Genomic DNA, 23,038 nt, shown 5'->3' on the forward strand with positions numbered 1-23,038 from the left:
CCATGGGCCTTCGCCCTGGTCTATGAGGAAACAGATGGTCCACTTAACAGGGTGTCCTGTCCAAAGGCCCAGGGCGGGCGGGCAGGCACAAAGCCACTGTCCTCCCTCTGCTCCCCAATCCCCACACGGAGCCCGGGGTCATGGATACTGACTTCGAGCCAAACGGCTGTTTCCTCCCATCGATTTCCTCTCTCTTTTTCCCAAGGCTCATCCCACCGGGGCCTGACCTGTGGGGTTTCTCTTCCCATTTCCAGAAAGGCCTGAACTGGACTTCGTTTCACACCTTTCTTGCCCATCCCTGGCCCCCAGGTGTTCTTACTAAAACTTGCTGCTTGCTGTCCCACGTGTCCCCAGCCCCCCCAGTCCCCCGAGGACTGCCACCTGCCCGGCAGCGTCCCTGACCTACAGCAGGTTTTGCGGTCTGTAGATCTCTTGGGGAGGCGTCGATGGGGTCGATGGGGTCCCCGTAGAGTGTCTGGGGGCCACCATTATAAAGGACCACACGCGAGGAGCTTAACACAGCAGAAATGTTATCTCTAACAAACGTTCTGGAGGCCAGAAGCGGGAAGCCAAGGTGTCAGCAGAGCCTTGCTCCCTCTGAGGGAAGACGCCTTCCTTGCCTCTTCTAGCCTCCCGGGTCCCAAGTGTTCCCTGGCTTGTGGCCACATCTCTCCGGGCTCTGCCTCTGACTTGCCATGGCCTTCTCTGCATCTCCTCCTTTTTGGTCTCTCGTGAGGACACTTGTCATTGGATTTAGGGGCCAGCCTAACCCAGGGTGGTCCTATCTCGAGATCCTCCCCTTAATTATATCAGCAGAGATGCGTGTGCCGGATCAGGTCCCATTCCGAGGTTCGGGTGGGCGTGTGTTTTCAGAGCACCCACTATAGGGTGTCACGGGGGACCCGTGAGGTGGGTGGACCCTCCGCTGTCCCTCTGGTCACACCTTCCCCTCGGGCCAGGCCTACAGACAGTCTTACCTTCTCCCGTGGTCTTAGAAGAGTGCGCCGTGACGGAACGCGGAGGCCTTACAGTCCTGTTTTTCTTGCCACCTTTCAGCTCACCGTCCTCTCTCTGCTGCTGCCACCTTTCTCTGCCCAGCGTCCCCGCCAGGATTGCCCGTCCTGCCCCTGGCCTGGACCGTTCTGCCCCGAGGAGGGGGCTGGGGGCCCCTCACCTCCCCATAAGCATCAGGCCTCCTCAAGTCCTAGACCTACAGGCTGGACACAGAGATCAGAGGTGATCACAGGCAGGGCTGAGACAGGGCCAGATGGATGATCCAAGCTGAGAAAGAGAAGGCCCAGCAGCGGGCCGGATTATCTTCGAGTTTGGAGAAGGTGCTTATTATGGGAAGGGTGGCGCCCAGCTGTTTCCCATCTCCTCTGAGGACAGAAAAAAGGAGGCACTAAACGATGTACAATTAGAGAAGCTGGTTAGATACAAGGGTGAACTTCCTGGCTGGGAGTGTGGCCAAGCGCTGGGTTGGGTTGCTGGAGGGAGTGTGGGGAATCTCCTCACCTGGAGGTGTCAGGGTTTGGCAACGGGAGCCCCAGCGGTTAAGCCGAAGGCAGGGGGGGGCGGCCCGGATGGGCTCCCGAGCTCGGCCGTGCCGCCGTGGGGCGCTTTCTGGCCGCGGAGGTCGCTTCCCTCCTGCCATTGTCCTCTGCGTTCCCACAGGGGAGCGTTTGGGTGAGGCGGACACCCTGGCCGGGCTCCTCGAGGAGATAAGCCTAAGCCTGCTCGGCTCCGCTGTGAGTGGAAATGAATAATGCCCAAGAAGCCGCCCCTGTGCCAGTCTGGTGGTACTGAATGCCAGCTCTCAGGGAGAACAATCACGTGGGTGTGTCTGCGCTCGCCAGGTGCTTTTTATAAAAACGCTGGCGAATAACGCTGTGGACCGGCATCTTTCCAGGGGCCCGTGTGCTTAGCCCGTGCCTCATGGGCGGGGGACCCCCAAACTCCCAGATGCGGGACGGACAGGTGGCCCAGAGGGTTGGAAGCGGCCAGGGCTGGTGTGGGAACCATCCGGGGGCCATTAATGCCGCTGGTGACTCCGGTTTTGAACCCCGGGCTCCCAGGCAGATGACGGGGCCTGCGCCTCCGAAATGTCTGTGGTTTTGCACTTGCACATCCACAAACTCACTTGGTTGAAAATAGTTCAAAATATCCAAAGCGTGAGGGAGGGAGCGACCGCTTTTCTTTAAAAAGAAAGGACTTGATTTCATCTATTTGATAAAGGCCCCCCTGAACCCGGTGTATTCTCTCAAAGAGGTGGGGAAGCACTGGGGTGGCAGGCAGGCCTCAGGGGATCTTTCAGAACCAGGGGTGTAGGGGCTGGGAGAGGAGTGGCAGTCACCAACCTGAGACCCAGGATGAGCTCTCGGGCGCTCAGATGCCACACGGAGGGGACGGTGGCCAGCCCGGAGGGTGTATTGCTACCCGGCCCGACTTGGGACAGAGGTTCTGGGTCTAAGATAACAAGGGGCAGAGTGGACAGGAGCGCCCAACCAACCAGCCAGGGCAGTGGAAGGGAGGTCCCCTCCGCTGTAGGTGCCAGACCTGGAGGGCCCGTCCTGGTCCTGGGGGCTCTGTTGTGTTGCTTCTCAAGTGCCAACCCCTCCTGTTGTCCCCAGCCTCCTGGAGGACCTGCCTGCGCATTTAATCGGTATTTGGGAATGGATCGGGAAGTGCAGAAGTTGTGTCCTGGAGGGCAAGGCCCCGCCTGAGGTCCAGAGGAGATGGGGAGACCCCTTGCCTCCCATTCCGGAACCCCTTCCTTCAGATCCTGTGAAATATCTCCGCCTTACCAGGGGGAAGACCGGGGTCTACGCTGGGCCACCAAGCAGGCCCTTAGTGTGGAGGCGGGGGTGGGGGGGGTGGGGGGGGTGGGGGGGTGAGCACACGTCCCTGGCCGTTGTGGCCCGGGCGCTCCTTCTTCCCTGCCCCACGCCCCCGGTAGACCGGCACCTTTTCTGTCACCCCGGGGGTGGTCGGGTGGGGGTGGGGAGTAGCCGGAGGGCCGGACCTCTCGCCTGGCCACGTGACTCCCGCGCTCGCCCCTCGCCCCGCGGCTCCGGGCCAACAGGCGGGGGTCCCGCGGCCCGCCAGCTCCGGCGCTTAACCCTTGCAGGCGCTGAGCGCGGGAAGGCGGCGGCGGCGGGCGGCGGTGAACTTTGTTTGGCTGCGTAAATAAAACCTCCCGCAGGAGGAACCCTGCGCCCCAGGGAAGGGGAGGAATCTCTTCCCCCCCTCGGCGCCGCCCCCGCGCCGCCGCCCGGCCCCCACATCCGCCCACATCTGGCCGCGGCGGGGCGTCCGGGGGGGAGGGGCCGGGCCGCGTCGGTCGCCGTCCCGGGGCGCGGGGCCAGGCGGGGCGGAGCGGGGCGCCGGGTCGCGCGCCCAGGACTCGGCCTGTCCCCGCGGCGGCCGCTCGGGCCCCAGCCCTCCACCACCCCCACCCCAGCCCCAGGCCTTGACGGGCGGGCGGAGCAGCCAGTGCGAGCCGCGGAGGCCGGGCCGGGTGCGGGAACCTGATCCGCCCGGGCGGCGGGGGCGGGGCGGGGCGGGGGCGCGGGGAGCCGAGGCCCGGCGCCCGCCCGCCTCCCCCATTCATTCAGCCGAGCCCGGGGGCCGAGGGGCGCGGGCGGCCAGCTCTGCTCGGCGGGAGCGCGGGCGCAGGGCCCGGGCCTCCGGGGCGCTTCCTCGCCGCCGCCCTCCGCGCGAGCCACCATGTCCGACCCCGCGGTCAACGCGCAGCTGGACGGGATCATTTCGGACTTCGAAGGTGGGTGCCGGGCGCGCGGAGGGGCCGGCGGGACCCCCGAGGGGGCGCCCTGCCGCCGCGCCCCCCCCCCCTCCCCGGTCCCGCGCCCTCGTCGCCTACGTGGAGGACCCGGTTCGGGGGACCGCGCGCCTCGGCGGGCCCCGCGCTGCCTCCCCGCTTCCTTCCTTTTATTGTATCTGCCCGAGCGGCGACAGCCCCCTCGAGAGCTCGAGGGGCGCCCGCGGCACCGGCCCGGGCGCGCGGCTCCCTCTCGGGGGTCACTCGGTCCCCTCCCTCCGGCGCTCCCCCGTCGGCCTTCGGGCCCCCGCGGCCCCGCGGCGGGTCGGGGAGCCTGTCCCCCGCCCCTGCGTCCTGCCCCGGGCGCCGCCGCCCTCCCCCACACCAGCTTCGGGGGGCCCGACCGAGTCGAATTCCGGCTGGGGGAGGCCGCCGAGCGGACACGGCCCGGGCCGGCGGGGTCTAGAGGGGGGCGCCCCTGGGGCCCCCATCGAGGCCTGGGGACACCTCCCCTTCCGCCTCCTGGGGAGTTGGGGCCTGCGTGCCGGTAGGGAGCGCCTTTTGGTCCCCTCCCCCCTTCGGGGTTTACAGAGTGTGCCGAGACTTAGGGGGCTTTGCCCTCCGAGGGCGCGGGGCTTCCCAGCTCCGACCCTGTGTGTGTGTGTGTGTGTGTGTGTGTGTGTGTGTGTGTGTGCGCGCGCGTGTGCGCGCGCGCGCGCCTTCGTGCGTCCTCGTGACTGCCTGTGGCTCTGCGTCCTGCGTCCTGGGGAGTAAATAAAGCGGTCGGGAGGGAAGCTCACACAATAGTCTTCGGCGCTCCTGGGGCCGGATTTCTGAGGGGCGGGCCTACCTCTGCTGGGACCTGGAGCCCACGCCCCTCGAAGGGGCTCCCGGCGGCCTCCGGCGGAGTCCTCCGGTGGGCCCGGCCTTGGGGAGGCTAGGCTGGAAGGAGTTTTGGACGTCCGGGTGCCAGGCCGAGCCTGGAGGTCGTCCAGCCACCGGGGGGCAGAGCCAGGGCTGGCATCTGAGTGTCCGGGGCTCTGCAGTGCTCATGTTCCACCCGGGGTCAGCCGCGTCTGCGGGCGCGCTCCTGGGGACCAGAGTCTGGCTGGATCCCGAGCAGAGCCCTAGCGGCTGTGATTCGGGATTGGGTCTGGGCTGGCTTGAGCAGGGGTGTCAGGAGACAAGAGGGTTTGGGGTCTAGCGGCCGGCACACCCTTGCGGAGGACGCGCCCGCTGTTGGCTGACTCCGTAGTGGGAACACTCTTGTGATTCTGGAGCTGAGCACCGGGGGAACTAGGGGAGTTCCGGTTCAGCGGAGCCATGATGGCTCATACCCTGCTGTTTGGACGTTGCGGGTAGCGTGCTCATACTGGGGTCTCCCCACATCTGCTTGCCCAGAGCTAGCTCTCCTGCAGCCGCTGCCTTGGGACTCCCACTGTGGCACTTAGGGCGTTTCACGTCCTAAGTGTCCTGGTGGCAGAACCCGCCCCGTCTGGAGAAGGCTGCCCCCTTCAGGCCCCGCGCTGTGTGTACATTCGCCTGGTGGCCTGTGGGAGTTGGGTTGGCTTGCGAGATCCTGAGATGAAAACGGCCTGGCCAGGCGGGCTGGGATTTCTGGGGGCACAGCAGGGTTCCACGGTACCCCGAGGCCGGATGGGGAGGCGGAGACTTGGGGGTGGTGTGGTCCTACAGCTGTTACAGCACTTCTGCCTCGGGGTCCCCACGTGTAACTCCATCCTGACCCTGACCTGCCCCATCTGGAGATGCAGGCCGCCTCTGTGCTGCCTCCCAGGTGGCTTCTTGACCCTCTCATTTGGTCGGAGACAATGGCCTCATTGAGACCAGCCTGCTGCGACAGTTGGCGGTGTTATGATTCCAGGGGGAGAGTTTTCGCTCTTAGGGACTCTCCGGTTCCGTGTGGTTCCGTGCGTGCACCGGTCCCCCTGCTGTGTGCTCTGGGCAGTCGAAAGTGCCCCAAAGGCACAGGAGTGGTGTTAGAGCCCTCTGGGCTTCCGAGTGGAAGCGTGTGCTAGGGCCGTTCTCGCCCAGCTCGGGGACCAGAATGGCCTCCCTAAGTGCCCCAGGAGCTTGGAGTGGAGCGGGCGTTGGCGACTGGGCCTGGGGTGGACGAACGTGGGCCAGGAGCCGGCGGAGGAAGACCGTGGAAGACCCAGAGCTGCAGTGAGTGATACAATCTGGCAGAGCCCCGGCTGAGAAAGGTCGCTGTGGGGGAGGCAGACCTTGGGCGAAAGTTGGAATTCATTTGCGCGAGGAAGGAGAAGAGCATTCGGGTCCCGGGCGGCAAAGCAGAAGTGGGGGAGGCCGGAATGAGCCGACCCATTGGAGAACGGGGCACAAGAAGGGGCCCTTTGGAGCGGATCGGAGGGCCAGGCGTGCCCGCCGGGAGTTCGGACGGTCCTGGGGAGGGAGGCAGCAGCGTAGAGCCGGGGGAGCGCCGGTGTGTGTCCGTGGGGCTGCCCACGTGCCATCTGGGTTTCCGCAAGGTAGGACGAGGGGGGTGGGGAGGGCACTGCCGGCCCCGCAGCAGTCGCTGCGCCCCGATAGTTTCGGGGCGGTCGGAGAGGGTAGGTCGCCAGGCACGTGCTCGCTGCCGAAGAACAGAAGCTCCAGGGGCCGCCGCCAGATCCCGGCCGGTCGGGAGCCGTGGCGATGCTGGCCGTGGTTTTTGGTCCTAGCAGGCTGGAATCCTGCGGGGCGGCCAGAGGGCCCTCGTCGGTGTCTTGGGGAGTTTGGAGCTAGTGAGCCGTCCAGGCCAGGGCACAGGGGAAGGCTCCCGTTGTGGGGTGCCGGGCGGGTGTTCGGGGCAGGCAGAGAGCTGCCCCGGGTGGGTGTGCTGGGTGTGCGGATCTGCGGGTGCCCTGTGTCCAGGGCACGTCTGCCCCCTGCCCTGGGCAGCAGCACCCTTCTCTCTTTGGCTCTGTCACCTGGTGGAGGTGAGGTGGGGATTCAGCCCGTCTTCTGTTGTGGATGTGTGTGTCAGGTTCGCGTCTGCTCCGGGCACTGAGGGGGCAGCAGTGCCCTCCGTGGGCGTGCACCTCCCACCCTGGCCTTTCCTTTTTGAAGGGTGAACTCAGAGCTCTCTGGAGGACCCCATAAAGGGGCAAGAAAAGGATTCTGTGTTTTGCTCTTGTGATTTTTTTTTTTTTTAGAGAGTTTTGTTCCCTATTCACCCTCCCCCCCGTGAAAGTAGGCCTGGAGGTGACCTCAGCGCCCCAAGCGATTGGGGGGGACAGGAGGGGCGGCTCCGTCCCCGATCTCGCTCCGGGTCGGTGGACGGAGCAGTTGGACAGGCCGTTCTCGAGTGAGAGCGGGGCCAAATCTGTTATCGTGAAGGCTGTTACGGCTCCGGCCTTTGTGTAACAAAGCCCTTCCAAGTGCCAGCTGCTGGCCTGTTTTCCTCAGCGCTGTTTGCTGCAACCGTATTTGCATGCAGTAGAGGAATCCTGAAAGTGCTTCATGTTTGCTGAAACTCGGTGCGGCCCAGAACCTAGGTGCTCTGGTCCCACAGCTGTGCTCTGTCGCCTACGGGTTGTGTCCGCCCTTCCGGATGCCTCGCCGGATGCCTGTCGGGTGGAGGACCCTCCCAGGCGCGCCCTGGAGGCTCTGGGCCCAGAAGAGCAGGCTGGTGGGGAGTGGGGGGCTGGGGGCAGGGAGATGGGACTGCGTGGACCAGCCTGCTCATCTGGGAGCCCAGACACCCTCGACGGCTGGGTCCAGGTGCACCTTTCCTCCCAGAAGGACGAGGCCCGTTGCTTGGTGACGGGTGCAGACCTGTCCCTAATTAATGCCCGTGGACCTCTTGAGTGACGGCGCACCCTGCTTTCCAGCAAGACTCGAGGCCTCCGGTGAACGCCACCTCCCTGCAGGTCGCACCTTTGCGGCGGGAGGCGGGAGCCGCGCGGAGGTGGGGTCGCTCACGTGGGCTGGAGGAGCCGGGTCTGGGATTTGGCCGGTGTCTGTTCTGCAGCTGCGAGGGGCGGCCCTCTTGGGGGTCCCGCTGCCACCCGCAGCACTGGCCTGGTGCTGTCTGCATCCAGAGCACGGGACCGGGCACCCACGGGGTAGCAGAAGCGTCTCTGTCATCGGCTTCCCCGCGGGGCTGGGCTGAGCGTCAGACCTGGGCTGGGGGATGGAGGGGGGGTGGCGGGGAGAGGCAGGCGGGGGAAGTCGGGGTCCACAGGGGGCAGGCCTTTGAGAGAGCCCACGTGGTGTAATGCTGCCGTTGGAAGCACCGGGGAAGCGGCCGAGCCTGAGCCTCAGTTTCCCCTCCCTGCGAGCGTTGCCCTGGGGTTTCGGCGGATTTGGCCGGCAGCACTGGGCACAGGTTCTGCTCTTGGGGGTGTGGTGGGTGCCGCTCTTGGAGCTGGGGGGTGGGGCGGGTATTTGCAAGAGGCAGGTGAGTGTGGGCGCCTGGGTGATGGAAGGTGCTTCAAGGCCGCCGGCGAGGGCCAGTCTGGTCCCCCTGGGGGTGAGGCCGGACAGTGAGGTCAGCCTGCAGACTCGTCACGCCTGTGGAGCCCGCCCAGGCTCCCTCTGGTTCCGGCACACGCTCAGGCTGCTGGCCAATCCAAGAGAGCCCCTCCTGTGACCTGGCAGACCTTCCCTCCAGGGTGCCACCGCTCTCTGCCTGTCGGGGTGGAGGCTGGGGTCACGTGGGCTGTAGGGCTCCTTCCCTGGAGAGGTCACCCAGCCCCCTCTGCCGCCTGCCACCCCCAAGCACCGCAGGTGGGTGGACCCGCGGGCCTGCCTTACAGCAGCGACATGGGCTCGTGCTGGACCGCCTCGCTGAAGACGGGCAGGGGGGTCGGGCCGCCAGCCTTCCTCAGAGGTGAGCCAGGCGGGGAGCCTGTCTCAGGGAGGGGACGTGCTGGCGGGGGCGTCCTCTGGGTCCAGTGGCCCTGTGCAAGTCCCGACTGTGTGTGGGCACTGAGCTAGGAGAATGGCCTCATCTGGGACCGAGGGGGGCGGCGAGGGCAAGCCGAGGGCATGAGGAGCCTGGGCACAGGACGGGGGCCTGGGGGGCTCCCCGGCCTGGAGAAGCAAGCCCACAGCTCAAGCTCCCGTGGCCGGGGGCCACGGCCGGCACGGTGCCCAGCACACGGTGCACGCTCGCTCAGGCCACGTTTGCGGAGGAGGCCGTCTTGCCGGCGGGGGGCGGTGACATGGTGGCCCCCGCGTGAGGCGGCGGTGGCTCCAAGGCAAACCCCGACATGCAGACGGCGCACCCGCCCCGCAGGAGCCGGGACCTCTCGGCCCAGCAACCGTGGCCCCAGCCTGCCCCTCAGTGCTGTAGACTAATATCCTGGCACTTGCAGGGCAGAGGGGGGCCCCCCCCCTCCTCCTCCTCCTCCTCCTCCTCCTCCTCCTCCATGTGTGCCCCGAGGGCAGGGGAGGCGCATTCAGACGTCCAGCTCAGCTGCCGCCCCTCCTTAGTTTACTGGCCAAGCCACCCCGGACTTGGGTTGATGTGCTGCTGGGCAGGGGCTCCTTGGGGTGCAGATAGGAGTACCCCTGCTTGGTTGGCAGCCAAGACCCGGGGGCCAGGCTCCAGGGATCCGTGTCGGTCCCCAAACCCAGGAAGGAGTCCCACCTGCCTGCCTGGCCAGACCAGGTGCTCCCGGCTGGGCTCGGAGCTCCTGTGCCTCTGCTCTCTGTTCCGTGGCCGCGACAGCGGGCTGCAATCCGCACACCTTCAAAGACGTGGTGCTGTGCATGGCATGGTGGGCTGGGTTTGCAGTGAGGGGCCCTGGGCAACCGGGGGGCTCCGGTGGGAGATGCATCAGAGGTTTAGGTCCCAGGAGATTTTTTTTTTTTTTTTTTTTTTGATTCATCCCAGAAACTCAGCCAGAAATGAGTTCCTGCGCTTTCTCTTGACAAAGCCACTAAGGAAAAATGGTCAAACAGTGGCTTTCTTTCCAGAGACCTCTCGGTTTTTCCCAAATTTGGAGGCTCTCTGAGTTGCTTACGAGACCAAACTGTCCGGAACTCTCTGGAACATGGTCCCAGAAGCTTCGGGGTTTGTAATCTGCAGCCAAACAGACCCAGCAGTCGGTCCCTAGACACCCCCGGCGCCTGGGGCATTTCTGGGCACAGGCTGTTTAATTTGGTCGCGACAAGAGTCTGGAGGCTCCGTTCAGCCCGGACCGGGAGACATTCTAGAAACTCCCAAGTTTGTCGTCATTTTTTGAAGTGCCGCCAGCGCCCAGAGATTTAGGCGGAGGGACGAGGGGACAGCGCCGGTGTCTGTGGAGTCCCCACGCCCACCCTGGGGCTCTTGCAAGAGTGGAGCTGCAGAGGAGGAGGGGAGCCCAGGCCTGCCTCTTTCTTGTGTCTGGTTGCTTCCCCTTGTCCACTCTCACTCCCGGGTTCCTGAGTCTCTAACGGCCCCTCCTGGGAGGGTGACCTTCCACAGACTCTGGCCTTCTCCCTCCACTGGACCGAGTTGCAAAATCCAGAAAATCCAGGGCCCCTGGCCTTGCATGTGTGTGTCCTCCCACCCGTGGCTGAGAGCCTCCTGTGTCCCTGTCCCCAAGGCCGGGAGCCTTTGCCCTCACACACTTGGAGTAGCTTCCTGGGAAAGCCAGTGGAGATGGGGAAGGGGAAGTGGGGGGGGGGGACCCATCTCCCATCTACTCCACTCCTCCTCTGGTCTCCGAGGGGCGGGCTGTCTGGCTGGGGGTTCCATGGTTATTCTCTGGGTACAGGTGGGGGGCGGGGGTGCTCAGGTCCAGTCTTGCAGGTGGTGGGGAGGTGGGTTTATCCTGCAGCCTGGGGCTTATTTGGACTCAGTGGAGAATTCCAGGGCGGCTACCCCGCCGTTCCCAGCCTTCTCAGTTGTCCAAGGAGGGGCTGGAACCCGTGTCTTTTGCAGCCGGTGTCCGGTCTTTTTTGATGATCCTCTGTCTTGTTTCCTGACCCAAACCCACTTCCTTCCCTGGTCCTTCTAGGAGCTCTGGCTAATGGCTAGCTGTCATTGCTGCTGGACTTTAGGCCGTCCCCTGGGGCAGGGCCTGGGGGTCCTGGGCACCTCCCTGTGGGTGGCTGCAGCTGAGGGTCCCCCTGGAATCGAGGAAGGGAACCACCCAGGCCTCTCTCTGCCCGTGGGAAGTTGGGCGATGGACAGCATCATCTTTCTCTTCGGTGGGAAGAGAAGAGCAGTCTCCAACATGGGCCACCTTGCTGTCTCCCCTCCCCTGGGCCCTGACCTGGAAGATGGAGGTGTTTCTGGTTCTGACCGTCAGGGCCAGCAGTCTGGCAGATTCCCATTCTGTCCCAGGCAGGATCTCATTCTGTACCCGGGCCGGCCCCCTCCCTGGGTGCAGGAAGCCGGCTCTGAGCAGGGCTGTTTGGCCCTCCTTTCCATGTGGGTGGGCGGTTTCCCTTCAAGTGGTAGGCCAGGCCCCTGCCCCGTGTCCCCTGGAGACCGATATTATCTACAGTAAAAGCATTCAAGTTCTCCTGGCTTCAAACCAGGCCTGGAGGGGCGGTCTTCTCTGCTGTCCCCTGCCTCCTGTCCCCCGTAAAAAGCCAGGGGAAGGCGTGCTCTGTAAAGTAGCTGGGTTTTGGCTATTCCTCCGGCTCAAAATGAAGTGCTCGAATCCCTGTGTTCTCTGGAGGGCCGGGAGAGGATCAGTGAGGGGGGGGGGGGGGGGAGGCGGCCAGCTCATTGGTTTATCTGTGGGCACCAGCTGAGTGCCAGCTCTGTCCTAGGTCCTGGGGATCCAGGCACGGGCCTAAGAGGTGTAGGTTCCGGAGGGCTTCCTGGAGGAAGGAGCACGTAACCAGAGTCCCAGGTGGGAGTTTACCAGGCAGGGTCTCCAGGCAGATGGTGCTAGCCGGCTTCTCCTCTGATTTTTGCCAACTGGTAGTTTTGCGTGGGAGAACCTGGTGTGGCCGCACCTGGCAGAGGGTGTCCTGGGCCCTGAGGGGGGAGGGGGCCACGCTGGCAGGCCCACGTGGAGGTGTGACGAGCACGCAGGCTCCGTCTCTCCTCCTGGTCAAGAGGCTGGGTGAGCTGGGAGGGACTCGGGTGGTGAATAATCCAGGTGGAGAGAGGCACCCGATTTGTTAACTTAGCGGGAGGAGAGGTGGGGAGCAGGTTGGCGAGGCTGAGCTTGAAGTCCTGGGCCTTCACCGGAACAAGTCAGGAAGGCCTGCTTTGCTGAGCTACAAAAGAAACCCTTGGCAGGCCTGGGGCCCCTTGGGGGTGAGATGGGAAAGACCCTCACGCACTCACACCTTGGTGGGCCCAGTGCACGGAGAGGAGGGAGGGGGAGCAGGGTCGTCTCCCTCCCTCCTGGGGCCGCTGTCCCCAGCCCAGCCCCTGGACCCTCGGGGACACCGAGTGGTGGGGCAGCTGGGGTGCTGGGGACACTGCTGAGGGAGGAAACCTTGCGCCTGCCCTGTGCGCTCAAATATTTAGATCTCTCCTGATATTTAAATGATGAAGCCAGGTTCCTGCAGACTTCTGCCCGGGAGCCAGCTGTCAGGCTCCGGCCCCCTCCCTCCCGCATTCTTTGTTTCTGACCCAAGTCCCGTCCCTTCCAGCTCCTTCCAGCTGTTCGCCCTCTGCTCACAGAGACACGTCCTCTGGCCGCACGGGTTCTTACTATTTTCCGAAACGGTCTCCTTTATCGGGCACTCACTGCGTGCCAGCCACTGGGTTGGGCACTTTACATGCAGAGTTTTCCGGGCCCCCCAGAGTCCGGCAAGGTGGACAGGCCTCCGAGGCTCACTCAGGTGCCCCCTGGCCCGAGGCCACCCTGGAAGGCAGACCAGGTTCTCCTGCCCCGCCCCTGCATCTGGCCCTCACTCCCTACTCCCTCTGGCCTTCCCCGGTGCCACCCTACACGGCCTGGCCTTGCCGGGCCGCTGTGATGGAAACCTCGGGCTGCTTGTCGGCGGTGGGTGGGGACAGCAAATCCGCCCCTCCTCTAGCCCCAGCCTCGCGGCCCCCCAGCCCCGAGACCTCTGTTTGCGAGACAGAAACGACTGCGCCCACCTTGCCGGGCGGCAGGGAGCTTGGGAGAGGCGGCCCGGGGCCTGGGGCTTAGCACAGGGCCCGGTGTGGCGGGCCCTCTCCCCCATAGGGCGTAGCTCTCGGGGGCCCGGTGGGGTCTGGAGAGCGGTGTGGCCCTTAGCAGGCCGGCTGGGATCGGGCTTCACGGACGCCCAGGCTGTGATGTTTGCCTCTCCGGGCCGAGGCTTCCCATCTGTGAAGTAGGGAACAAGTAAAGTCACGTGTCTTGGGGCAGTCACGATAACCGAACGGGCCCCAGAATGGTGCCCGGTGTGTCGTAAGCAGGTGGCAACATCACCTCCTCACTCCGTCACACTGGGGCAGGACTCAATACGAGAATATGACGGCGGGGACACAGATGTTCAACGTACGGCTGGGACAGACAGGAACAAGCTTTGCTCTTGCCTGCAGGAGGGTGACAGGCTGTGGGGAGGAACGTGACCCACCGTCCTGGGGGGCGGGGGAAGCAGGCAGATTCGGTGGAGGCTGGCGGGGGGGAGGGGGGTGGTGGCGCCGCACCTCTGCCCTGCCTGTGTCTCCCGCAGCAAGTGAGTTAAACCGTGTTTTGCTGTGCAGCCCACACCCCCCTTCGCTCCCCACCCCGCTGCTTGGACCTTCTCTGTCAAGGGTAAACACAGTGTGGCCGTCCGTCCGTCCGTCCGGTAGGGTTTGAGGCCTCGTGACCGACACGCCCCCTTGTCACATGTGCCTCTGCCCCCCAGCAGTGCCCAGTGTGCCCTTCGGGTCATGACGCATCCGGGAGCCGAGTGGTGGCGGCTGAGGCTGGATGGACGCGACCTTGGGTGACTTTCGGGGAAGGTAGGGGTGGGTGGGGCTGCTGGGCTGTTCCCAGGATGGTTGGTACTTGGGGTTTTCCCTTTGCACGATTCTCGGGGTGGGGTGGTGGTGGAGAGGTTGGTGAGGCCCCTCCCCTGCCCTCCCCCTCGGACGTACCTCGAGGCGCCAGACCCACCCAGCCTTCCCGAACCAGAACCTCCAAGAGGCGGAGACCCGCAGTCTATTTTCTCACAAGCTCCAGAAATGCTTCTGACCGGCGGTCAGAGCCTCTGAGAAGGATCTGGAAGCAGGGCCTTCGAACTGCAGAGGAATTCACAGAACCAGTGTCCGAATGCGTAGAGATGTGGCCCTCGAAATGCTGCCCGGAGAGAAGCGCGGAGCGTGTCCCTGCACGAGCCCGCTTCAGAGACGCGCTCATACGTACGCACGTCAGAAAGAGTGGAAGGCCCTTTGCCAAAGTATTGACCGTGGTTATCGGAGTCGTGGGTGTATCGATGTCTTTTCTTCTGTCTTGGCCGCCGCTGACAGATTTTCTACGTCGTCCGTAATAAATAGCTTTTGTAGTCAGGAAGAGAGCAGTAGATATCATCCTTGCAAGTTTATCGTCCAAAAGGAGAATCTCTCACTCACCCCGGTCTCCCACCCCGGCCAGAGAGACGGGCCCCCACTGGCTTTTCCGGCTCCAGGTTTGGGTTGCTGGGTTGAGTGAAGGCAGCTTTGCTCAAAGGTGAGCGGGCCAGGAGCCACCTTCCCAGGCCGCCAGCTGCGTGTTCGGCCGCAGAGGAATGTGGCCAGAGCCGTGGTCCTCGACCTCAGGCCCCCCCCTCCCCCCCCCTGGGGGAGGTGGGCTGGCCCTCCCTGTCCATCCCCGGCCGGGCCCCTCCAGCTCCGAGTGTTGGGAACTTGCTGGACCTGGCTGGTTCAGGAGCAGCCAGCACACCGGGAGCTGTTGGCCGACTTCAGAAATGGCCCTCGGGTCGTGGGATGTCACAGCCAGGAGGGGCTTTTCAGTGCTGCCCATCTGGTCCGACACCAGGACCCCGAGGCCAGAGGGGTCATCTCTGTGGCCCATGAGCCGCCCCAGCTCTGGGCTCGGCACTGCCCTGACCCTCCCACACTGAGCTAAAATTCTCTGTTTTTGGTTAAGGCAAGACTCATTCCTGCAGGGCAGTAGGCGGGGTGGGGTGGGCTCACGAGGTGCACCCGGGGTAGTTTCTGGGCGGGTGAGGGCTCCTGCAGCTGGTGCTTGGAGGCTTCCGGAGGTGGGAATCGGGAGAGGCAGTTGGCAGCTTGGGCCCTGCCTGTGGGGCTGTGAGGGCGATGGGGGGTGGGCGTCGGGGTGGGGGTGGGGGTGGTCTGCCGGCCGGAGCTCTGGCACAGGGGGATTGAGAGATCGCTGCACAGGAGCTTCTGTTTCTCCTTCTCCCACAGGCCCGATGCTTAACGGAGGGTTGTCTCTTTATGGGGTGTGGCCCTGGGGGTGATTTATCTGTCCACCCACAACCGGCCAGCCAGGTCACAGGGTCACACAGTGCCTGTCCCAGAGGCCCTCATCTCTCGGGAGGAACGTGCAGCAGAGGGAGGGTGCCCTTGCAGGGTCACGTTCCTGGCTGCTGGGACGCACTGCCCGCTCTGCCCAGAGGAGGGGTCTGTCCTGCGTTTCAGGAGGTGTTTCTCCCAAAGCCGTGCAGGGCAGGTGAACCCTTGGAGGCTCTGTGACCGAATAGAAAATGCGAAGGAGAGTAAGTTCACCACTGCCTGGGTGCCGTGGCCGGGTGGGCACTGGGGGGGGGGGGGGGGACACGAAGAGAACAAGTGTGTGCGATCAGCTAGGGGGGGACTTGGGGCACAGGGCAGGGGCAGGGGCTTTTGGTAGGAAGGAGACGGAAGGCTGAGTGGGCAGGGAGTCAGTGTGAGCGTGAATTTGCCGCAGCAGAGTTCCACAGGCTAGGGGGTGCGTAAAGCCCAGGTCAGGGGCCCGAAGTCCAAGGTCAAGGCATCGGAGCGGCTGGTTCCTTCCGGAGGTCCCAAGAGAGAATGTGTCCCCTTCTGTCTTGGCTCTTGGGGCTGCCCCTCGGTCCTTGGCGTTCTTGGCTTGTGGACACATCACTCAGGTGCCTGGTCTTCACGTGGCCCCCTCTCTGTGTGTCCCTGTTCTTTTCTTTCCTTATCTCATACGAGGACACTCGGCATTGAATTTAGGACCCACCCTAAATCCAGGATGATCAAATCTTGAGATTTTTTTTTTTAATGTTTATTTTTGAGAGATAGAGCATGAGCAGGGGAGGAGCAGAGAGAGGGGGAGACGCAGAATCCGAAGCAGGCTCCAGGCTCCGAGCCGTCAGCACAGAGCCCGACGCGGGGCTTGAACCCACGAACCGCGAGATCGTGACCTGAGCCGAAGTCGGACGCTCAACCGACTGAGCCCCCCCAGGCGCCCCAAATCTTGAGATTTTTAATCACATCTGCAAAGACCGTGTTTCCGTTCACAGGTTCTGGGGGCCAGGACACGGACGTGTCCTTTTGGGGCCACTCTCCAGCCCGCTACCGCGGCACGTCTTAGGGCAGCAGAGTGTTCTAGGCTGGGGAGTGAGTGGGATGGCGGGCGGGCGGGCGGGCGGGCGGGCGTCGGGAGAGCAGGCTTGGACGGGCCTGAGGGCGTGACTTGGAGGGACGTTGGCCTGCCCGGACCTCGGCCTCCACGTCCGTGTGGCAGGAATGTGGTTGCGTCCCGCCTGCAGTCCTGAGCAGCTGCCCACGGCCCTCCTGCGCGCGTTCCCAGGGGCCTCGTCAAGGTCTGGATGGGTGCTTAGAATTGGTGGAGAGCTCGCGGTCCCTGGGGAGATCCCAGTCAGGCCCCGAGCAGGAGCCCTGCAGCCCGCCTCACTCAGCCTCCACCGGGGGCTCTTTGGAACGGCCAGATGGCCTCCCTGGTGGAGGTGCTACTGCTCCCTGGGAGCCCCTTCCAGAATCTTCTCAATGTCCGGCTGTGGTCTCTTCCACACAAGACTCGCCTCCTCCTCCTAGTTTTCCGTGCCCCTCCTCCTCTGGCAGACCCCTCACGTCCCTGAGGGTGAAGACCAAGGCCGCGTCACCCTCTGGGTTGGCAGGACCTGAACCCGAAAGTCCACGTTGGTGCCGGAGGGCTTTGTGTCACGGCGACTCTACCCACCCCCCACCCCCATTCCTCGGGGGCCTGGGGAGCAGCTGGACTCCCGGGTGCCGCTCTGACCGGCACCTGACCCTGCTCCCCGGGGTCACTGTCCCCTGTAATTAGGGGCCGGGGCAGCACCCCTAGGCCACGACACAGATGGCTCCGTCTGTCCCTCTGGGGTCCCTTGGCAGGCGGCGTGATTAATGGAGGGCTCCACCTGGGCCGACTGGCTCCCAGTATGAGGCTTTTTTTTTTTCCCTTCATTTTTTTAAGTGGTTTTACCACCTCCCCCAGTAGCCAGTGAGGTGAGGAACGGGAGGTGATTCCTCCCCCCGACCCCCACCCCCGGGCAGATAACAGCCAGCACCCGGGATCCCCGAGCTGTGAGCAGAGACCGGAGGAGCGGTCCCCTTAGGCAGGTGGCCACCCTAGGGTCACCCTGACCTGCCGGGCGGCTCAGCCTGTGCCCTGGAGCCCAGATGCCCTAGGTCCCGCGGTCCTGGTCCACACCACACGTGTTGTGTGGGAGAGAGCCACCCGGGGCGTGGACAGGTGGGTGCAGGGCAGCTGGTTTTCATGGGCGTCCTTGCTCCGCCGTCCGGGTCAGGGCTGGGGCAACATCCCCAGCAGTAGCACTTACGGGGCCTGCGGATTTGGGGAAGCGGGGAGAGGGTGCAGGTAGAAAGGAGGAGAGGTGGTGGGGGGAGCGGCCATGCTCCCACCCGGAACCAGCGGCTTAGCGCTCCTTCTGGGACAGGACCCCCTGGAGACCCCCTCGGGACGACTGGGGCTGCCCCAGAAGGGGGTTGCAGGTTAAAGGGCTCTGGGCTCTGTGACCTTTGAGGCCCTTGAAGCTGTAACCCAGGGGATTTGGGGTTTTGAAGTCAGTCCCCTCCCAGGGGCTCCCTCCTGCCTCCTGGACTGCCATTTATCTGAGAACCTTTGACCCGCAGAGGCCCCAAGAGGTCCCCAGGAGGTCTCACATCCCCTCCTCTCCCGCCCTCCCCTCCCTCCGGGCCCCGGGGCCAGGCCACACCTAGGTCCTCCTCCCGCCTTCCAGAGAGCTGTGCAGGCAGGCGTCCCCACCCTGGTCAGGAAATTCTTGCTATCTCGTCCAGATCTCGCTCTGCTCCCTCCCGGGTGTGGAGAACCCGCAGCTGGTTTGAGGGGGGTGGGGGGGGGGCAGAAACTTCCGCCTGCAGCAAATTGGTCTACGTGTGCACACGTTCAAGAGAAAAAGGTGGCCCAGCATCTTAGGGGACTTTTAAACCTGCCTAGAGTGACCCTGGTGTCCCGAGACCCAAGGGCATCGGGGAGATGGCTGGATAGGCACAGAGGGGCCTCCCGCCACCAACCCCCCCCCCCCCCCCCCCCCCGGGAGCAGCTCCGGGTGGAGATTTGTTGCATCAGGAGTCGCTACATGGCTGTCCCACGCTGCCTGCCGGGGTCTCCCCGACTGGACAGCTGTCACCCCAAGGCCCTTCTCTGGTCGGGGAGAGGTGAACACCAGTAATTAGTCCTCTGAAGGTGGGCTGACCAGAGAGCTTCCTGCCCCAAGTGGGACAGTGTTGGGGGCACCCGGGGTGCCCTGTCTGGGGACACTGGGGCAACAGGTGTGAGATGGGGCATCCTCTGGGTGAGCTGGATGCATGGGTCCTGGCCGGCGGGGGGCGGGGGTGGGGGACGTGGGGGAAGCTCTGAGGCCAGGGAGGGCGAGGACAGGCAGCAGGAAGGGGCTCCCAGCAAAGGGCTGGGGCCAGCCGGTGGCCTGATGCAGGCCTTTCCCGCCAGGCCGGACCGATTCCAGGGTGCCCCTGGCCCCTTCTCAGAGCTGGTGAGTCATAGCAGGAAGTGGCTTCAGCATCCACGGAAGGAGGTCACGGCGGTTGCAAGGCCTCCCCTCTCTCATCCGTGTCCCGTCGGGGTGTTTGTTTCCCCGGGGCAGCTGTAACAAAGTGCCACACCCTGTGGATGGCTTGAAACGGTAGATGTTCAGCCTGTCCCAGTCCTGGAGGCCATGGTGCTGCGGAGTCAAGGTGTGGGCAGGGCTTGGTCCTTTCCGGATGCTCTCTGCGAGAGAGTCTGTTCCAGGTGTGTGTCCAGCTTCCGGTGACAGTCCTTGGCTTGTAGGCCCCTCCGGACCCCGCCCTGCCTCCACACGGCCTCCTCTGTGTGTCTTCTCCTTTCCTGTATCTCATGAGGGCCACTGCCGTCGGATTTAGGCCCCTCCTTTATCCAGGATGATCTCGTCTCGAGATCCTCACCTTTATCCCGCAAAAGACCTGTTTTCCCAAACAAGGTCCCCGTGAAAGGTTTTGGGAGTTAGGACTCAGACGTATCATTTTGGGGGGCCACCATTCGGCCAGTGTCTTCTGCAGACAGCACAGCGGAGTCTGAAAGCCCCTGTAAAGGAATCCGAGGGGCGCCTGGGTGGCTCAGTCGGTTAAGCGTCTGACTTCGGCTCAGGTCATGATCTCACGGTTCGTGGGTTCGAGCCCCGCGTCGGGCTCTGGGCTGACAGCTCAGAGCCTGGAGCCTCTTCATTTCTGTGTCTCCCTCTCTCTCTGCCCTACCCTGCTTGTGCTCTCTGTCTCTCATAAATGAATAAATGTTAAAAACAAAAATTAAAAAAAAAAAAAAGGAATCCGATAGGGGCCCTGGTCCCATCCTGGCTGGGGAGGACTGGCTTCACCTGTGTCCATGCCTGCTTGGTAGAGCTTTCTCCAGTGAATTTGGGGACTAAGAGGATGTCTGGGATCCGGGGGCCGCTGTAGACCCTCGCTGCCACTGGGCCTCTTCCTGGCCGAGGGGTCTTGTGTGCGCGTGTGCGTGTCTGTCCCAGCTGGAGGGTTGGGGGTCACTGGTGCTCCGCATCTGACTTTTGCATTCTGTTTGTGCCTGAGCATGTCCTGGGCGGGGAAGGGCCGGGTGCCACGTAGGCTGTGTGGAGCCCCCCCCCCCAACCATCTCCCCTCCGCCGAGCCCCTGGAGGCAGCTCCTGAGAGGGTTCTTGTAGGAGGTGATCCAGGCATTCCCCGAGCGGAGGAGGCAGGGAAGGGGGCGGCCTGGAGGGTACGTGCGGCTCAGCCCCCCTGGGGGTGCTGGGGGGGACCCCGTACCGTGCACCCCAGGGTTGTCCCAGGAGAAACAGCTGGGTATCTACTGTCCCTTTGCTGCGTAAAGGCTGCTGGCGTGGAGAGGAAGGCTTCGTGCCTTCTGGGCTTGGGCACCGGGTGCACACGTGAACAACGGCGATCATCGGGGCACGGGTCCCACTGTGCCATCCCGTCAGCGCCCACAGTAGGACAGACGAGGAAGCAGAGGCCCAGGGGTGATGGAGGTCGTGTCCTCCCCGTCTCAGCCCCTGCCCGGAGTCGCCCCCGCCTTTCCTAGGTAATTCAGTCCTTAGTGGGGATGAGTCCGGCTCTCGTGGCCTCGGCTGCTTTTCCTTTGGAGGATTTGCTGCTTAACGGACGGCCTCCTCTCCCGTTGCCCTGCCCTGCTCGGTGGCGCTCCTCCTGGCCCCGGCCCCCCTCCTGCCTGCTGCAGCCCTTCTCTGCTATCTCGAGCCTTGCCCGAGCCCGTGACTCAGCCTGGGGCGGTGCCAGGGCCCGGCCCTCACTCCCGGGGGCTCACGAGCTGGCAGAGTAGGTACCTTCGGGATGGGGGTCCTGCAGGCTCAGGGCGGGGAGCAGGGCAGTACCCTCCGCCTGGGACCATCCTTCTAGGCTCCCTGGGGCCACCCGTTCAGGGATGAAACCTTCTTTGCTGCTCCCTGGAAGAGGCTGCGTTGGGCCAGGGCCGGCGCTCCTGGGGCCTGAGCCCAGATCGGCAGTGTCCCTCCCGAGGGAGTCTTGCGGGGAGGGCGGGGGGAGGGGGTTTGTTTTGATCTTGGCCTGTAACATTCTTTGCGTGACATTTGTCCCCCCGCTGGAGCAGGGCTTTGTGGCTGCCCCGGGACGCCCCCCCTCCCCTCCCCGGACCGGCCCCTTCTGTGCACCCGGGAGTGGGGAAAGGTCTGCCCGGCAGCCTGTGGTCGGAGCGGAGAGCTTTACAATGGCCCCTTGTGTGGTGCACATTTCCTCCTTCAACAGGCCCAGACCCAGGCGGCTCCCGCTTCGACCCCCACGGGCACAGACGGACGTACATCTGGCGAGGCGGCTGGGCCTGTAGGTGTTTAAAGGACTGGAGAGGGCCGGGCTCTGGGGCCGGAGGAGTGGGGCTGGGCCAGCGAGGCCCACAGCCTCGCCTGCCCCGGTTCTCAAAACGCAGCGTTGATGGCCTTAGGCCCTGAAAATAGCGAGTGACCCACGCGCAGCACAGGCACGTTGGGAAGAGGGAGGAGAGTCTAATGGGAAAAAAGTCATCCACCTCGATTCCTTCCAGAGTCGTGCGAGCGCGCGGGCACGTCGCACACGTGCGTGTGAGACCCCGCGAGGGTCTCTTCGCACCCATCTTTTTTTTTTTTTTAAACGTTTTATTTATTTTTGAGACAGAGAGAGACAGAGCATGAGTGGGGGAGGGTCAGAGAGAGAGGGAGACACAGAATCCGAAACAGGCTCCAGGCTCTGGGCTGTCAGCACAGAGCCCGATGCGGGGCTCGAACTCACGGACCGCGAGATCATGACCTGAGCCAAAGTCGGCCACCCAACGGACTGAGCCACCCAGGCGCCCCTCTTCGCACGCATCTGGTGTGCTGCCGGTGTGGCTTCACGTCCTCAACGTTTCCCATCTTCAAAGCCGGGATTTTGATGACGGGCGCGGGACTTCGGCGTCTGGGTTTAGGAAATCTCCGTAAACCGGAATTGTTTCTGGCGTTTGCTGTTTTAAGGCTGATGCAAACGTCCCCCTACGTCAGTCCTCGCGCTTCTGATGATTTCCGTGGGATAAATTCCCAGCAGCGGGCGGGCCGAGGCGGGCAAACGGGCTCCAGGCTCCTGGCGCCCGTCGGGGAGGGTGGGTTGAGGGCCTTTGGGAGCGGGTGAGGTTTGAGCCTGGCCGTGGGGGGACTTGAATGCAGAGGAGAGAGAAGCGGGGCGATCTTGAGATGATGGCGGTGTCTCCCTCCCAGGCGGTGGCCCCGGGCCCGTCTGGCGCTCTGAGGGTATGTCGTGTCCAGCTGACATGGTAAGCGGTGTCTCACGTGCCCTCTGACTGCAGTGACGTCTTGCGAACAAAAGAGGCGGCAGCCCAGCACTGTTCCCCGCCCCCGGTCCAGTAAAGGCCGCTCCTCTGCCCAGTCGTCGGATCTCACGTACGGTCCGTCACGTAGGGCCTCAAATCTGCAACTTGACCAGCTCATGAGCACTCTTGCTGCCTCCTGTGGCTGCTCGTGGACAGCTGTGGCTGCCTCTACCCTTGCAGGGAGGGGGGAGGTGGGGAAGGTGAGAGGCACCTGCCGTGGGGCCGGGTGACGCTCGCTCCCCCCTTGGAGCGGGTGGAGCGTGTTTCCAAGGACGGTGGCTGCACGTGTGTGACAGCCGGTCTTCCTGATTTTTCCCCGCCGGGTGCTGCTTACACCGTGACATCCTCCGCGGGGGAGGCAGCTTCGTACAGGGCGTCCCTGGCAAAGTCTACCTTAAAAAATGATCTTGTTTCGTTGCCAGATATGGCGGTGTAAATCTAGAGCAGGGTCCCTCCAGACGACTTCTCCCACCATCTGGGGGTTTTGTGGGATTCCGGGGGAGGAAAAAGGAGGTGACTTTTTCTCCTGGGTCCCCGGAGAGGGGCTGGGGTGGCGGCACCGTCGGGAGATCCCAGACAGAGTCCTGCAGCCCAGAGGTCTCTCCCCCTTCCGGGGGGCCCCGGGGTACTTCTGGGGGCTGCCGTCACAATTTACCGCGGACTGTGGGGCTCAAGCCACAGAATTTGATTCCCTCACATTTCTGGGGGCCAGAAGTCCAAAGTCAAGGTGTTGACAGAGTCTCACACGGATTACAAAAGCTTGAGAGAAGAATCCTTCCTGCTTTTCTCAGCTGCTGCTGGCGCTAAGCATCCCTGGGCCCGGGGCCGCATCGCCCCAGTTTCTGCTGGCCTCACGTGGCCTCTCCTGTGTCTCCCGTGCCCCAAGTCCCCCTCTTCTCTCCTGTATAGGAACACCTGTAGGATTTAGAGCCCGTCCTGAATTCAGGATGCTGGCATCTCGAATCCTCACCTTAATGACATCTGCAGAGACCCTCTTCCCAAGTAAGGTCACATGCGCAGGTTATGGGGGTGAGGACTGGGACGTATCGTGTGGGGGACACGGTCCACCAGAGAACCTTAG

General features: G+C 63.9%; 1 protein-coding gene across 4 annotated transcripts in view; it reads left to right on the forward strand.

The window, feature by feature from the left end:
• Positions 1 to 23,038, forward strand: part of SEPTIN9 (septin 9) — a 148,185-nt gene that overhangs the window by 55,682 nt on the left and 69,465 nt on the right. Inside the window, exon 1 of one of the 4 annotated variants that reach the window (XM_027052327.2) lies at positions 3,559 to 3,781. The exons of the other annotated variants lie outside the window; for them this stretch is intronic. Coding sequence (XP_026908128.1) covers positions 3,727 to 3,781 — 55 coding nt within the window. The 5' untranslated portion in view covers positions 3,559 to 3,726. Of the gene's footprint in view, positions 1 to 3,558; positions 3,782 to 23,038 lie in introns of those variants that run through there. 4 annotated transcript variants of the gene reach the window in all.

The sequence above is a fragment of the Acinonyx jubatus genome, chromosome E1 (assembly GCF_027475565.1).
Source record: "Acinonyx jubatus isolate Ajub_Pintada_27869175 chromosome E1, VMU_Ajub_asm_v1.0, whole genome shotgun sequence".
Lineage (NCBI taxonomy): Eukaryota > Metazoa > Chordata > Mammalia > Carnivora > Felidae > Acinonyx > Acinonyx jubatus.